The sequence below is a fragment of the Mobula birostris genome, chromosome 3 (assembly GCF_030028105.1).
Source record: "Mobula birostris isolate sMobBir1 chromosome 3, sMobBir1.hap1, whole genome shotgun sequence".
NCBI classification, from domain to species: Eukaryota; Metazoa; Chordata; class Chondrichthyes; order Myliobatiformes; family Myliobatidae; genus Mobula; species Mobula birostris.
The window spans coordinates 158,630,756-158,648,830 of NC_092372.1; the positions used below are offsets into that span (position 1 = coordinate 158,630,756).

The following is an 18,075-nucleotide window of genomic DNA, read 5'->3' on the forward strand; positions in this document are numbered from 1 at the left end:
GGAATATTCAGAGATGGACCATGTGAAACTGAGAGCATGTCACAAATTGGCAGCAAAATTAGAAACAGGTTTTTGAGCAACTTATATATTTACAAATATATGCAAGGAAAAAACAAGTATACAGGTAAGAAGCAGCACCAATAGATTTATCAAAGTGTTTGAAAGTGAGATGAAGGAGCAATCCACCTTAGGAGTGAAACAAGGGCACCCACAAAGAGACGGGCATAGTATGGACCTATACATACTTCTGCAGCTATATCTTTCAGTGGAGCTGAAGGAAGTTCCAATGTGTGAATGAGTGTAGTCGGACAAATGTGTGTACTGGTTGAGGGGAACTGTGTTTAATGACAAAGCAGTGTGCCCTCAAATAATCTTAAGGGAAGTGTGGAGCAATTGTATATCCTTGGGGGAAATAAATGGGTAAAGTTTTTGGGGAGGAAGTGTTTTTAGGGAGTAGATTGTCATAAGATAGATGAAAATGTTATAAAATAAAATTGAACCATGTGAATATCTACAGGCTGGAATTGACTGAAACTCTGAAGATGAAAATTGCAACAATCTAGATTTAAAGATGTAGCTGGGCGTGGTAACTGTGCAGAAGGGTAGTGCAAGAGGAAGTCTGCGTCTGTGGGAGAAGTTTTTCCACACGTGGAATCAGTGCAGCTGTTGAATAAGAGTGTAAAATGGTTAATTTTCACGTAGTTCAACTTTTCCTCTATTTGTATTTTTATATGATCACCTAGGCATATTGTATACGTGTAATGGTTCGGTGAATTTTCCAGTAATGTATTTTTCTGGATGCTTAGTTTTTTTTTGCAGCTTATGTCAGGATACATAAACCTGACTGTTTCACAAGCTGCCTCTTATTACTGGATTCTGCTAAAATTGCAAGAATTACGCCTCATTCTTGACTTCCAAACAACCATTGGATTGCAAAATCACCAGGATCCAACACACCCAACAGTAGTTCATGTTGTTGTAACTCCTATTGAAATGTGAGCATTATATTTGCGTTTAAAATTCACTTTACAGTAATATTACTTATTCATTTCTACTAAATTAATTGATTACAGGTGAAATGCTACCACAAGAAGTACCGTTCAGCAACGAGAGATGTCATATTCCGGCTTCAGTTTCACATCGGCTCTATTCAGGGCTTTGGATTTGTGTTTGGGAAAGAAGACCTTGATAATGCCAACAAAGGTGAGCTGATAGACTATCTACCATTACTAGTCATAACTGAATGGAATACAGATGTGGCCAATCAGTGTTGAACTTAAGGCTTTTCCTTTCTCTAAATACTTTCCCAGAGAGGAGGACTGAAGGCTGTCACCTTAATTATTCTTGCAAATAGCCAGTGTTACTTACTCTAATCCCAGTATTCGCAGTTCACTTGCAAGACTCATGATTTTGCCTTCTATTTATGGATGATTGTAATTCTGTTAAATAATCAAGAGTTGACAATTTTGTTTTGCTTCCTTACCTTCATAGCACAATTCTGGTTGGTATGTTTTGTAGGAATCTTGAGATGATGGGAAAAATCATATATTTTGTACATATGTCCATAAGACTTTTGATATTTAAGTTTAAAGGTACTTATTTTTCTCAATGCAATATTTTAAAGGGTCATTCTCAGTGCAAACCATTGGGGGAAGAACACTAATCCCAAAGAAGGTCTTTAAAAAAAAAAACACACTCACATTAAAGAAAATCTGCAGCATTACTTGATGTATTCTAAAATAGGCGATTCTACTGGTTAAAGACCACAAGATAACAGGATCAAATAACAGGAATTCTGCAGATGCTGGAAATTCAAGCAACACATATAAAAGTTGCTGGTGAACGCAGCAGGCCAGGCAGCATCTCTAGGAAGAGGTGCAGTCGATGTTTCAGACCGAGACCCTTCGTCAGGACGAACTGAAGGAAGAGTTAGTCCTGACGAAGGGTCTCGGCCAGATAACAGGATCAATTTGTTTGATATATGATTGCTTTAACATATTCACAAACTTAATTTTTCTGTTCAGTTCTGATTTGCCTTTCTCCTTAAGATGCAAAAGATGATTTTTTTGCCACAGAGCAAAAGAGTTGCACAGCACAGAAACAGACCATGTACGTGGATTTCCTTTGTTTGCATTTGGACTGGCATTGTTTTCTGCCTTGCCAGTTTAAGTGTCTGACTGAATGCCTAATAAATTTAGTAATTGTATATCTGATTCCAGCACCTCCTCTGGCAGTGAGTTGTGAATATCAGCTTTGGAAAATGGAAAATTGCCTTTAGATCTCTCTTAAATCTCCTTACCCTCATCCTAAAGATTTTCACTTGTGTCTTTTTATTACCCTGTCATAAAAAAATGTTTTTGATTAATGTGTGTTAAATAGACTAAAATAGAACACTTTGTCTGAATGAAAATGATGTGAGTGTCTGGTCAATTATTTCTCTGTTGCTTTTATTCTAGATGACAGGTTTCCTGAATATGGGAAGATTGAACTGGTGTTCTCAGCTAGCCCAGAAAAAATACAGGGTATGTGCAATCATTTATTGTGTTTTTTTCTCTTTTTTATTATTGTGTGTAGTTGGAATATGGTGCTGGAGCAGTGGGGACATAACTGGTTTCACAAAAATCTAGATACCCAAGTGCAAATCCCATCATGAAAACTGTGGAATGGAAATTCAGTTGATAATTTGTAATTTGGGAAAAAACAAGACCTTGTATTGGCGATGATGATCGTTAAAGCCTGAGATTGTTGTAGAAACCCACCTGGTTCGTTAATGTACATCAAGAGGAAATGTTGCCCTTCTCTGTGCTGGCCTCACTTAGGACTCCCCAGCTGGAAGCCATTCTGTCAGGGATGATTAGTAAATGTTGTCCTTGTCAGATACAAAATAATGAATGATTTTAAGGTGCTTTCAGAAATATGGATCAAAAGAAAGGTCATGGAATGTCTTGTAAAGAGGTGGCAATTGTTGATTATTCAGTGAGACATAATATCTCCTTGTTTCAGCTTGATATGCTTGCGTTGCTTGAATTGATGTAGACATGGCAGACATCCATCTCACAATTAAAGTAGCAATCCAACTTCATGTAAATGGATAACACCTGCATATCATTCTGGATCAGTCTAATACATCCCTACATATTAAATAACTTGGATACTATTGAAGTTATTGGTCTTTCTTTTTGATGGACAAGTACTTTCTCTATCGAATGTTCTTGCTTTCCTTAAAGCTTTGAAGTGTGTAGCTGGGGTGGCATGGTAGCATTGCAGTCAGCATGTCGCTTTTCCGTGCCAGTGATCAGGATTCAATTCCTGCCATTGCCTGCTAAGGAATTTGTACGTTCTCCCATGGCCACGTGCATTTCCTCTGGGTGCTCGGATTTCCTCGCACATTCCAAAGACATACGGATTAGTAAGGGTTGGCAAATTATGACTGCACTGTTCCCACACTCGCTTTCAAAGTTCAAAAGAAAGTACATATATGTCATTATATACAACCCTGAGACTCTGTTGGTCATTGATTCAAACGACCCTTTTCACTGTATGTCTTGATCTCTCGATTTGCATGTGAGAAATAAAGCTTATCTTTCATCTTTAAATTCAGGGAGGGCAGAAAGAGGTGGTCAGTTTCCTTAAAAGATTTTTTAGGCCTTTTGTCAATGATCCCCAGAGTTGTTCCTACCCAACTGCACATATCTAGGTTAATGAAATGTAATCTCAAATTTCATGTGTTTAAATTGCTTTGACTCAGTGCTGATAACAAAGTCTGCAACAAAATTGTCTGTTTTTATAGAGTCATATACAAATAGGAAAGGTTTAGAGGGATATTGACCAACTACAGGGAAGTAGAACGAGGTCAAGTAGACAACTTGGTCAGCATAGAGAAGTTGGGCTGAAGGGTCAGTTACCATGTTATGTGACTCTATACATCAGGCACGTCAGCCCACTAAGTACCCAGTTACACTAATCCCAGACTAATGATGCACTAATCAAGGTCCTATATCGGAGGTTGGACAAGAAGGTTCATTCACTTGGCATTCAGGATAAGGTAGTAAATTCTATTCAACATCGGCTTTGTGGGGAAAGCTGGAGAGTGGAGTAGATGGTTGCTTCTTTGATGGCGGGCTGTGATTAGTGGAGAGCTGCAGGGATCAGTGCTGGGTCCTTTGTTGTTTGTCATCTATATCAACGATCTGGATGATAATGTGGTAAACTGGATCAGCAGATTTGCAGATGGCACCAAGATTGGGGGTGCAGTAGAGAGTGAAGAAGTGCAGCGTGATCCGGACCAGCCGGAAATATGGGCTGAAAAATGGCAGATGAAATTTAATGCAGACAAGTGTGAAGTGGTGCATCTTGGAAGGACCAACCAGGGTAGAACTTGCACAGTGAATGGTCGGGTACTGGGGTGGGCAGTAGAACAGAAGGATTTGGGAATACAAGTCCATATTTCCTTGGAAGTGGCTTTGTAGGTAGATAAGATATTAAGAGAGTTTTTGGTGCATTGGCTTCCATAAATCAAAGTAATGAGTACAATAGTTGGAATGTTATGCTGAAGTTATATAAGACAGTGAGGCCTAATTTACAATATTATGTGCAGTTCTGGTCAACTACCTATGGGAAAGATATCAATGAGATTAAAAGAGTACAGAGAAAATTTTCAAGGATGTTGCTGGGACTTAAGGACCTGAGTTCTAAGGAAAGATTGAACAGGTTTGGACTTGATTCCCTGAAGCATAGGAGAATGAAGCAAGAGTTGAAAGAAATACAGGTTGGGTGAGATGAGAACTAGAGGTCATAGGCTAAGGGCAAAATGTGAGCCGCTTAAGTGGAAGATGAGGGGAACGTCTTCACCCAGAAGGTGGTGTGAATGTGGAACAAGCTGCCAGTGCAAGTGGTGGGTGCAGGTTCAATTTCAGCACTTAAGAGCCAGGTGCTGAAATGATGGGACTAGGCAGAATAATAGTTCAGTATGGACTAGATGGGCCAAAGGGCATGTCTGTGTGCTGTAGTGCTCGATGACTCTCGATCACTAATTCTATTTTATTTTCCCCACACTCTAATCAACTCCTCCCTGATTCTACGACTCGCTTATACGTTAAATGGAAATTACAGTGGCCCATTAACGAACTAACCTGTACACCTTCTGTACATCTTCAAGATGCCGGAGGAAAACAGATAACTCAGAGTCACAAGGAGAGCAAGTCAGTTTTACACAGGCCAGGATTGCACCCAGGTTGCTGGAGCAGTGAGATGTGTTACCTGGAGGTTTGCTGATACACTTACGTGCATAACGAAGTGTAAATCACTAAGTTTGTTGGACAGTTCTTCCACTCAGGCATTGATGGGAATTGATCCAACTAAGACTACTTGGTCTTATCCCAAAGCATTTTTATTCCTGTGATTAATCTTCACAGTAATTATTTAAATAGAGTGGCTTGCTGTGCTCATTTATAGTCAACAGTACAAGAGGGACTTCAGTCACATATTCTCCATACCAGATAGATACTGGAGGATTTTCTGAATATTGCGGCTGAGCCAGTGGGGTATTTGCAACAAGACATGCTTTGAGATGGTTTTTCTGCTGCTGCTTCAGAAATTAACCGATTTATTGAACTTAAGTTTCTGATTTTCCATGGTTAATCCTGAATTCTTGACTTGCAGCTGCAGCTCAAGGGCCAAAACAGGAGGCAGACACAATTTTAACGTCTGACTTGTCATTTCCTTTTCAGGACCATGAGGCCTCAAGCAGTTAGCACAGTGGGGAAGAGAAATGGAGAGGGTAGCTTGAGACCACATTCTGGGCTTGCAATAAGTGTCAGCCTGGGGAGTAACTTGTCAGCTTGTAAGTTAGTTAACTGAGCTCAGAAGAGAGCAGTGATTTAGGAAGCTTGGGTTCAACAGGAGCCTACCTAAATGTGTCCATGTATATGTAGCCCCCTGGCCACCCTCAGGGTCGCTGGGCTCGCTGTCGTCTAGGGAAACAGCCTCGGCCCCACCAAACTGGGTAATTCGTTTGTGTGGATGCTGTGTGAGGTACCCCACCCCGCCCAAATAACAGACATTACACCAGATGCAATTAAATGATTTACAGTTTATAGATATTACTGGAACTATATAATTAAAAGAGAATAAAATATAAAAGGAAAATAAAAGGCACCACACTTATCAAAGTTCAATCTCTTCGTGCACAAAAACCGTTGGAGCTCAAGGACCTTCTTCTTCACCCTGCGGCCCCCTCAGACCACCTCGACCGGCCGCCTGGGACCAACAACGGTGGTTGACCAGACGCTCCACACGAGTCCGTCTCCGTCTCCTCGCCGAACGTCCCGCTCGGGGTCCGACCCCGTTAGCGGTCTCACAGCACCTGGTCCATCCTCTGTCTCGCTCTCCCGCCTTCTGCCCCAAAACCCCGCGCATACAGTATCTTCAAATACACCAAAACCATAACAACTATCCCAATTGGTTAATAGCACCCTCTTATCACCCTCTAAACCACAATAAACTGCTAGCGCAAACTTTCTCAGCATTAAAGCACAACAAAGCCGCATTCCCCAGATTAACATAACAAAAATGCCATTTTAATTAGCCTCCGCAGTAACATAAAAATCGAAACCCCCTTACACTCTCCCCCCACCAAATAAAGTCATGTCCTCATGACTTCTAAATAACTCGCCACCCAGTCCTACAGACACACAACACAAACATACACAGATACACACAGTGACAGTGCTCCCCAAACAGTGGACCTTACTCCCGTCCTACGGGCGCTAAATAGGCCAACCCATCTGGGAGCTTCTTAACCCTCTGAGACCTCCGCACCCCCTCACCTAAACCCACAAGGCTCAGACACTACTAGGGATACCTCGGGCCTGCTTGCCAACTCCCCTCTCACTCAGGCCACCACTACAGCTCGGAGCCCCCTGTCCCGTGGCCGGGGCCCCGCCTCTCCTCCTTCCTGATCCTACCGTAACTCAGACTGCCCACAGCTAGCCCTCCCCAATACACCTGACTCAGTGGGAGAAGGGCCAAAGGTCTCTTCCTCAATCACGGGGAAGTTAGCGAAAGGCAGCATGTTCCACATGTGCAGCATATCATCCTTCGAATCCGTATCCTTCCTCATTCCTTCGATCGGTAGCTGCTGTTTGAGTTTCTCCAAACTGAAACATTTAGCTGGGGCTACCCCTTCAGCCTCCTGCAGTCGAGACATCAGCTTCTTCGGGGACTCCTTCAACTCTCGCCACAGCCTCAGCAGTTCTGACTCAGGGTTCCTGGCCATCTCAATCTGGGACGCAGTTACCCCACCAGCTTCTTCCACCCTGACCTGAAAAGCAGCAGTTAAAGGATGTTCAGCCTCTGGTTGTTTCTTCCTGAGGGCGTCTTCCAGGTCAACTTTCAGTTTTTCCACTTCATTTAAACTCGCGATAGTCATCTTCAGGTTCCTTTCAAGCGTCCGCCTCCCTTTTCCGAGATCTGTCCTCCATTTCTTTACCTCCTCGGGAGTGTAGTCAAACTCCCCTCCCTGGGCTCTCGGTTTTCTGTTGACCTTAGTCAGAACACTTCCTTGATCTTTCCCAACTTGTAAATCTTCCAATCTGTTCTGAATGGACGTCTTGAGTTTCTGCTGATCCCTTCGAAGGTGGGTCATTGTTTCTTCTCGCTGGATTAATTCGTCAGTATATGACCACAGTGCGGTGCAAATCCCCTCTCTTCCCTGTGTCTCATTCAGATTGATGACCTGGGTTTCCATCCCCCGGTCCACCACCGTCTGTCCCAACACCAGGAAGTTCAACTGGTATGTCGGGTCATTTTCCTCACATTGCACCAAACTCCTCCGGCCAAAAACTCCTCTACATTTGACACTTCGCTTCGGTCGCCCGGGCTCAGCCACTCGCCTCGCCTCATAGTCCCCCCAAGGCGAATCCAAGCTCTAGGCAGTCATCCACATACGTCAAAACTCCACACACCTTCACTTCCCCCACGGTTTTCCTCATGCACCGCGGGAAGGATGCAGGGGCTCCGGATATGCCCTTGGGCATCTTTTCGGATCGGAAGGATCCTAGGGAACTAGTAAAGGCCATCTTCGGCTCAACAGCCGCACTCCTCAGGATCTGGCAACATCCACCCCTCAGATGCAGCACATTAAACCACGTCGCATCATCCACACACACGCTGCCTTCATCTTCCACGCCGCCAGGGTCCAGTTGCCGCGAGCTCTCTCTCACTGAGGTGTCTTCAGCGGTCAACTCCCCTCCCTCGTGGTGGTTCGGAGCATCTACTAAGAGGGTCTCACCCTCAGCTACTTTCCCCAAGCCGTACCACCGCTGGGTCTCGTTTAAATTTGGTACCGGCTCAAGGCTGCTACACACGTCCTCAGAAGCAACTCGACACGCTGGTTGCCCAGAAAATGCCTCCATTAACTCCAGGGTCATTAACCAATCATCGTCTTCTGGATAATTACCGGCACTGGTACCCAAAGTCTCCGGTGCCCTTGTGGTTGTCAAGGATAAATGCTTCAGACACCGGTTGTAAAACGAATTGTACAACAACTTGATCTGTGCGCCGGGGTCGAGGATAGGTTTAGCATCGCTTCCCTCTATCCATAACGACACCCTGGGGCGTGGCCCCTGTAAGCCTTCAGGAATAGGGTCTTTTCCTTGCGGAAGTTCAGTGGTACATTGCTAGGAACGTGCTTCCCCAGAGACCGCAGGCCGTACCCCCACCGGGCCTCCACTAAGTTTCCCGACACCTCTCTGATCAGCTGAACAACTGATCCCCTGAAATGATCCCCCTGGCACTACAAGCAATTTAGCCGCCCTCCTCGCCAGATATAGAAAGGAGATTTCTGTAAAGGATGTTAGTGGAAATTGCCTCCTTCAATCTTGGTTCATTGTATAGACATGAATCACTGATGCAGAGAAGTGCACAAATTAGAATACCCTCCCTGCAATCTGTCTTAGGGGAGAAAGTGTATGTGCTTGCTTAGAAACATGTTAATATGCATACATTCGAAGTGATTAGAGTCGTATAGCACTACAGCATAGAAACAGGACCTTAGGCCCATCTCTAGTCCATTTCAAACTATTCATCTACCTCGTTCCATGCACCTGAACCATAGCCTTCCACACCACCCCCCCATCCAGGAACTTAATCAAATTTCTCTTAAATGCTGAAAGCTAACCCACATTATTACCTGTTTCAGCCTGACCTGCTGCCCGATTGCAATTTCATCATCTCTCCCTAGTATTTATTTCATACAGCTGTAATCATTTTGATGATCATGGCCCAAGTTAAGGTGATGTCCCAATCAAAAAAAGTGCCTGGTGATGAAACAAAACAGGAATTAGGAGAACCAGTGATGTTCCCTGGCTGTCTTCTGTCTCTTCCAGCTAAGCTTTCTGGTCAGCAATCTTTTATAAAACTGCTCTTTGGAAAGGTTTCTGTTGCCTTTTTAGAGCTGAGGCTTGACATAATTTCATAGCTGTTCTACTGAAATCTCAGTCTGGTTTAAAAGCGCAGGGTAAGTATTGCTTAACTAGTAAAGCAGTGCATAAGACTGAGGGGCAGGCAGCAAGGAATATTTTGGGCATTTCTCTCAGTGTAATATAAACTTAGCATGACAAATGAAAAAGGATGATTTAAAATTATGAGTTTTACTATACAAGTTTGACTTTTTTATATTTACATGAAATATTTAGCTTCATATGTTTAAACATAATTTAGATATCTTGCATTTTGGAGCTGACAATGGCCCATGAGCCCCTAATAATGTAACTCTTTATTCAAAAGGAAATGTCGGCAAAGAGACATTTTAGACTGATGTGTGTTAAGCCTAACCCCAGAGTTTTCATTTGAAGTTGTATCCTTTAAATATTCTTTTCCCATGGAATGCAAAAGGGGGACTAACCTCAGCTGTGGGTGTGTGCTGACTTTTGTGGGATTCTGGATTAGATAGATCATTAGTACCAACTCTGAAGATTTTTTCTAAGCTTTCCTTTCAGTTTTATTTATTCTCAGAGAACTGAATCTGCATTGTGGATAGCATCTCGAAATGAATGTACATTGCAATTTTTTGTCTTCACAATAATAATGTATGGCCAAGTGATTGGACAAAAATGAGTGTTTGTATCTATTGATGAATTATGCTTAATTGTGAGTATAACGCTGAACATGTTGCCTCATAGGTTCTGAACATCTCCAGAATGATCATGGAGTAATTGTGGATTATAACACTGCTGACCCATTGATCCGGTGGGACTCCTATGAAACACTCACTGTTGATGGTGAAGGTAAGGCAGGTTGTATTCCATTAGATTTCAATTGGATGACCTTTTTTGTTTCCAGTTCTATTAACTTTTATCCATTTGGGTACCCTATGTTGCAGTATGTCGTTAATACATTCGGAATAATGGTAAAGTTTAATGGCAGATTCAGAGCAGCTGTGTGATACTTTTCCTTTTCTTACATGAACAATAATCAGGGAGTTTGGAAATGGCACTAAGACTGGTTTGAAAATTCTCAAACTTTCTTTATAATTTGCTGACAAAGTATGTACAATAGGCATAAAACGGGAGAGAATTTCATCCTGTCGGTCTGCTCAGATGAAGGAAGACTCCTGATTCTGTCAACATACCTGACTTCAGTGCAGAATAATGTATGGATGCGTTAGAAAGCACAGTCCTACACCAAATTGTAATGAGTCTTCTTCTGAAAAGATGAAAAACCTAATCTAATTTATATTAGCTGACTTATTTGAAAACTGCTTTCTGTGTGCATTCTCTTCTGGTTGGGAATTCATTAAACAATTGCTTCCTAAATCAAACTATTAAAGCCTGTAAAGTGGGCACAGATCACATTTTTTGCTACAAGGTTTCAACTTACTCAGTAACAACCTGCATAACATAAAGTTTTATCCGTGATTTAATTGGGGTCCACTACTGTATCCAGTTGCTCCCAGTTTGGGCTTCTCTACATCAGTGAGACCCTGATGTAGATTGTGGGACCACTTCACTGAGGTCTTTAATTCCATCTTCCACAAAAGAGTACCCATTTCAATTCAGATTCCCACTCTGACATGTTGGTCCATGCCCTGTACTGTCACAATGAGGCCAAATCTCCGGTTGCAGGAGCAACAACTCATAGCCTTAAAGCCGATAGCATTAAAATTGATATCTGTAATGTCCATTAATTTCTTCTCCCGTCCCCTTCTCTCTTTTTCCATTCCCCATTCTGATACCCCTCTTACCCCTTCTCTTTTCCCCACATGTCCATTATCTTCCTTTGCTGCCCCTCCTCTTTCCCTTTCTCCCATGGCCCACTGTCCTGTCAGATCCCTTCTTTATCACTTCATTCTATCACCTCCCAACTTCTCACTTCCGTCCTCCTTCCACCCACTCACCTTCCCATCACTTGCCAGCTTGCACTCCTTCCCTCTTCCTTTTGAATCCTGGAGCATCAATTGTTTATTCCTCTCCTTAGAGGCTGCCTAACCTACTGAGTTTCTCCAGCATTTTGTGTCCATTACACTGAATTTCCAGCTTCTGCAGAATCTCTTGTGTTTACTCAATTTTTTAGAGATACTTTCATAGATTAGATTAGATTCAACTTTATTATCATTGTGTCAAGTACAGATACAAAGCCAATTAAATGCAATTAGCATCTGACCAGAAGTGCAAAAGAATAGTATTATTTACAAAATAACTGCGAATATCTTACCAATAGAAAATTTATCCATGAATTTCATTCAATTACTTTTTGGAGTAAAGTGATTCTTCAGGCAAATTGAAACAAGAACACAACAGTATAGAAACAGGCCCTTCGGCCCATCTGGTCTGTGCTGACTGTATATCTGCCTTGTCCCATCGACCTGCACCCAGACCATAGACCTCCACACCCTTCGCATCAATGTAATTATCCAAATTTTTGTAAATGTTGAAATTGAACTCACATCCACCACTTCCGCAGGCAGCTTGTTTCATATTCTCACCACTTACTAAGTGCAGAAATTCCTCCTCATGTTCACCTTTCACCTTTAACCCTTGACCTCTATTTCTAGTCTCACCCAACCTCAGTGGAAAATGTTTTATGTGCATTTACCTTATCTATACTCCTCAAAATTTTGCATACCTCATATCAAATCTCCCCTCATTATTCTATGCTCTAGGGAATGAAGTCCTAACCTGTTCAGCTTTTCACTCACCTCAGATTCTCAACATGATTGTAGATTTTCTCTGCACTCTTTCTATCTTACTGACATCTTTCTTGTAGGTAGGTGACCAAAACTGAACAAAACATTCCAAAATAGGCCTCACGAACATCTTTAACAACTTCAACATAACATCTCAACTCTTGTACTCAAGACTTTGAGTTATGAAAGCCAATATGCCAAAAGCTTGCTTTATGACTGTATCTACTTCTGACACCTCTTTCCCAGATCCATCTGTTCTACCACTCACTATGTAATTCCTTCCCCAATTCATCCTCCCAATATGCAACACCTCACACTTTTATGCACTAAATTCCATCTGCTATTTTTCAGCCCATTTTTCCACCTGGTACAGACCCTGCTGCATGGTTTGATCGTCTTCCTCGCTGCCCTCTACACCCCAATCTGATGAGTTTGCTGATCCAGTTTACCACATTATCATCTAGGTTGTTGATATAGATGAAAAACAGCAATGGATCCAGCATCGATCCCTGTGGCACTTCACTAGTCACGGGCCTCCAGTCAGAGAGGCAACCATCTACTACCACTCTCTGGCTTCTTCCGCAAGCCAATACCTAATCCAATTTATACCTCATATTGGATTGAAAGCAACTGAACTAACCTCCCACGTGAGACCTTGTCAAATGCCTTGCTAAAGTCAATGTAAACAACATACACAACCTTGCCTTCAACAACTTTCCTAGTACCTTCCTCAACAAAATGTATAAATTTAGTTATATACGACCGATCATGCACAAAGTCATGTGGACTATCCCTTATCAGTTCTCGCCAATCCAAATACTTGTATATTGGGTCCCTTAGATTACATACCAATAACTTACGCACTATTGATGTCAGGCTTTAATTTTCTGGCTTTTTCTTACAACCTTTCACAACAGATAGCATTAACTATCCTCTAGTCCTCTAACACCTTACCCATGGCAATGGATGTTTTAAATATCTCCGTTAGGGCCCCTGCAGATTCTGCAGTAGCCTCCCACAGGGTCTGGAGGAACATCTTGTCAGGACTTGGGGATTTACTCACCTAATTTTCCTCAAGACAGCAAACACCTCTTGCTTTGTAATTTCACTGTTGCTGCTTTGCCTCCATTCTATACACTGGGTGTTTGTCTCCAAAGTAAATACAGATGCAAAAAATCCTATTTAATGATCACCCTTATCTCTTTCTGCTCCATGCATAGATGACCACTCTGATCTTCTAGAGGCTCAATTTGACCCTTGCTATCGTTTTGCTTTTAATATATCTGAATAAGCCCTTGGGATTCTCCTTTACCTTGTCTGCTGGAGCAACCTCATGTCTTCTTTTAGCCGTCCACAGTGTCCAAGGGAACACCTTGCCAGGCGCTGGGGGTTTATCCATCTGAATTTGCCTCAGGACAGCAAAGACCTCCTCCTCTGTAATCTGTACATGGTCCATGACCTCACTGCTGCTTTCCCTCACTTCTATAGATGTGTCCATCTCCTGAGTAAATATAGATGCAAAAAAATCCATTTAAGATCTTCCCAAATTTCTTTTGTCTCCATGCATAAATGTGCCAGTATTTAGTACAATGACAGCAAAGTAATTTAGCTGCAGTATGTGTCACCTTTCAAGATGAACATGTTACATAATTACATGAATATAAAACTAAATTAAAATCTATGCACAATAATGTAAAACTAATGAAATATGAGGCATGGGCTGCTCATATATGACATATAAGGAAACTGAAACAGTGACTTGACGGATTTAATCTGGATTCTGATCTAATGTCAGTGTCAATCTATCCTATCTTTTAAATTCTGTTTACTTTTAAATAAATAAACATGAACAACCTTACAACTAACAATGCTATAGGGCTCTATATGGGTACTTTCCTATTAGAGCAGTGGGAAAGACTTCATTGCTATTTGAACATTAAACTGATTGTGCATCTAAAATGGGCCTTAGTTTTTGCTTGAATCCTTTATGCCATTGAAAATCTTTCTTTGTGGCACTGAGGTTTTGTAATTAACAGCCTTTCATTTGAGGTGTACATTGTTGGAATTGGAGCTCCCCTTTTTGCACACGTGCTTCTGAAGGACAGAACGACATGAAGCCAGTTAGCCCATTTTACTAGTTGTTAAAAATGAGTAGTGATCTTACTGAGTGGGCTCTATGTATTCCATCAGATCACTGCTGACCTATAACATTAGCATCACTTTCCTGCACTCTTCCTCATAACCCTCGATTTCTTTAATATTCAAAAATCTGTCAATCTCCATCTTGAATATGTTCAGTAACTAATCTTCCACAGCCCTCTTGGGGAGAGTACTCCAACGGTTTACCTCTCTTCAGGTGATGACATTTCATGTCGTCACCATTCTGAAAGGCCGGTCCCTAATTTCCAGACTGACCCCTCTCGTCTCACTTAGCAACAGATACAAGAGACTGTGCGTACTAGAATCTGGAGTATGAACTCCGCTGGTCGAACAGCACCTGTGTGAGTACTTCAGGTTGAAACCTTGCATCAATCCCAAATGTTGACGGTTCCTTTCATCTGGTAGACGCTGCTTGACCCACAGAGTTGCTTCAGCCAAATGTTTGTTGGAGGAGATGCATGTTCTCTTCTTCTATTCTGTCAGTCTCCGAGAGAATTTTGTATGTTTCAATGAGATCATCTTGTGTTCTTCTAAATTCAAGAGAGTATAAGTACAGTCAGTCCTCAAAGAATAAACAAGCCAACCCAAGAATCAATCAGTGAAACTCCTTTACACTTCCTCTATCTCAAATGTATGCTTCCTTGGGTAGGGTAATGTATGGGGTGGAAACATCTGCATAATTCACAGCCACCAACATTGAGTTGGGCTCACTTTGAGAGACTGGTCTGATGTGATGACATAATGACGTGAACTTTTTTTTTACCGTGCTTTATGTTCTGTGTTTGGTTGACAATGAAGTGACTTGTTATGGTTTCCCTTAATCTTAAAATACCTCTGTCATTTTACTTATGAAAACTTACACTTTGGTAAGGAGACCTCTGCATAATATTTTATCAAAACATCTTTTCTCTTTCACTCAAATCCTTTTGTGTTTTCCTCTTTGTATTCTTTGTTGCATGCTATACCTGGAATTTATGTTTAAGATGATCATGATGATAACCTAACCCCAGTAGAATAAAATTACCTTTGTGGTGAATGCTACTTCTGGCATTCAGTGGTTAGGTCCTGACTGTCAGAGTAGGTCAATGACCTCACAGGGTTAGACAAGATAACAAGGGCAAATTTTAATTTGAGGAATTGTGGTGACAGATTGTGACCACCTCGATCTCCATGCCATATGCATGTGTCAAGACTGCAAGATTTTTCCTTCCCCATACTGCTCTCCTTTTATGGACTGCCACAGAGAAAATGAACAGGAGACCTGCAGGAAATATTTGTTCGCTTCGCTTGTTAAGAAATGCTTTCAAGACCTTGAGCTGCTTTCCATGTGAAAACACTCAGAAAGCCTTCACATATCACTTTGTTTCTAAAGAAGCAGCCACAACCAATGACAATGATATGCAGTCTCAGTCTGCAAAAAGACATGTTGGACACCGCCACCCAGCTGCCTCAAAACTGAGATGGAGCATACTTGCACTCTTCCAAGGCAACGGCACAAGATGGAAAATCTGTTGAAAGGAATTTAGGTTTGATAGGATCCACGTGACATAATTCAGAGCAAGGATATGCGGGCCAGAAGGAATTATAGAATATTTCCCAAATACCAATCATGATGAACAGCAAGTCATTCAGGCAATCTGCTGCTGAAGTTATTTTAGCTATTTCACACAGCAGAGCGAAGCACAGCAAGCATAACAGTGACATTTCAGCAGGCCATCATCAGCAAAGATTTGAACTTCTGCAAGAAGAGCCTTTGAGTATTGCAGTAAAAGCTGATCTTCCTGATGATGGAAAATGCCCTGGATACTCATTGTTGTGGCCACTCCATGCATGTAACCTGTGACTTACAGTTGGCTAATGCTCTAAAGAGTTTGAAAACGGCTAGGATCTAAATTTATCCATTCACACAGAATGAGGCCATTTGGCCCATTGGGTCTGTGTCAGCTCCTGAGGGGGAGGCATTATCTTTTGTCCCATGTAACACAAACAAAGCACTGGAGGAACTCAGCAGGTCAGGCAGATTCCATACAGGGAAATGAACAGTTTGCGTTTTGGTCTGAGGCCCTTCATCAGCATGGGAAAGAAAGAAAACCGAAGCCAGAATAAAGGCTGGGGGTGTGGGGGGGGGGGGGGGGTGGGGGAGATGAGCTGGCTGGTAATAAGACCATAAGACATAGAAGCAGAATTGGGTAATTTGGCCCATCAAGTCTGCTCTGCCATTCAATCATGGCTGATCCTTTTATCCCTCTGCCCTGAAACCTTTGATGCCATGTTCAATCGAGAACCTGTCAAGCTCTGCCTTAAATACACCCAACAACTTGGCCTCCGCCGGTGTCTGTGGTAATAAATTCCACAAATTCACCACCCTCTGACTAAAGAAATTTCTCCACATCTCTGCTTTAAATGGACCCCCCTTCTATCCTGAGGCTGTGCTGTCTTGTCCTTGACTCCCCCACCCTGGGAAACATCCTTTTCACATCTACCCTGTCAAGACCTTTCAACATTCAAAAGGTTTCAGTGAGATTCCCCCCCCCCCACCCAAACCTTCTAAATTCCAATCAGTACAGACTCAGAGCCAGCAAAACGTTTAATAACCCTTTCATTCCCGGAATCGTTCTTGTGAACCTCCGCTGAACCCTCTCCAATGCCAACACATCTTTTCTTAAATGAGGATCCCAGAACCACTCACAATACTCAAAGTGAGACCTTACCAGTGCCTTACAAAGCCTCAGCATCACATCCTTGCTCTTGTATTCTAGACCTCTTGAAGTGAATGCAAACATTACATTTGCCTTCCTCACCACTGACTCAACCTGCAAGTTAACCTTTATGATGTTCTGCGCAAGAACTCCCAAGTCCCTTTGCATCTCAGATTTTTAGATGTCTCCCTGTTTAGAAAATGGTCTGCACATTTATTTTTAACTATCAAAGTGCATGTAAGACCATAAATTTTCCAGCATTGTATTTCATTTGCCACTTTCTTGCCCAATCTCCTAATCTGTCTAAGTCCTTCTGCATCCTACCTGTTTCCCCAACACTACCTGCCCCTCCACCAATCTTTGTATCATCTGCAAATTTGGCAATAAAGCCATCTTTTTCATCATTTATATCGTTGATAATTCAGCATAAAAAGAAGTGGTCCCACCACCAACCCTTGCAGCAAACCACTAGTCACTGCCAGCCAACCTGAAGAGGTTAGTTTTATTCCCACTTGCTGCTTTCTTCCAATCAGCCAATGCTTTAAATATGCTAGAATCATTCCTGTAATACCATAGGGCTGTTAAGTTGATAAGCAGCCTCATATGTGGTACCTTGTCAAAGACCTTCTGAAAATCCAAATATACAACATCCACTGCATCCCCTTTATCTGTCCTGCTTGTAATCTCCTCAAACAATTCCAAAAAGTTCGTCAGGCAAGATTTTCCCATGCTGACTTTGTCCTATCTTGTCCTGTGTCTCCTGGTGCTTCATAACCTCATCCTTAACAATTGACTCCAACCACTGAGGTCAGGCTAACTGGTGTATAATTTCCTTTCTGCTGTCTTCCTCCTTTCTTAAAGAGTGGAGTAACATTTGCAATTTTCCAGTCCTCTGGCATCATGCCCGAGTCCAATGAATTTTGAAAGACCATTACTAATGCCTCTACAATCTCTAACGCTACCCCTTTCAGAACCCTCAGATGCAGTTCAGCTGGTCCAGGTGACTTATGTGCCCTTGGGTCTTACAGCTTT

General features: G+C 42.2%; 1 protein-coding gene across 12 annotated transcripts in view; it reads left to right on the forward strand.

The window, feature by feature from the left end:
- LOC140195375 (tensin-3-like) overlaps positions 1 to 18,075 on the forward strand; it is a 449,612-nt gene that overhangs the window by 330,551 nt on the left and 100,986 nt on the right. For all 12 annotated transcript variants that reach the window (XM_072253585.1, XM_072253576.1, XM_072253577.1 and 9 more), the window contains 3 exons: positions 1,074 to 1,203; positions 2,457 to 2,522; positions 10,182 to 10,286. In XM_072253585.1, coding sequence (XP_072109686.1) covers positions 1,074 to 1,203; positions 2,457 to 2,522; positions 10,182 to 10,286 — 301 coding nt within the window. The remainder of the gene's footprint in view (positions 1 to 1,073; positions 1,204 to 2,456; positions 2,523 to 10,181; positions 10,287 to 18,075) is intronic.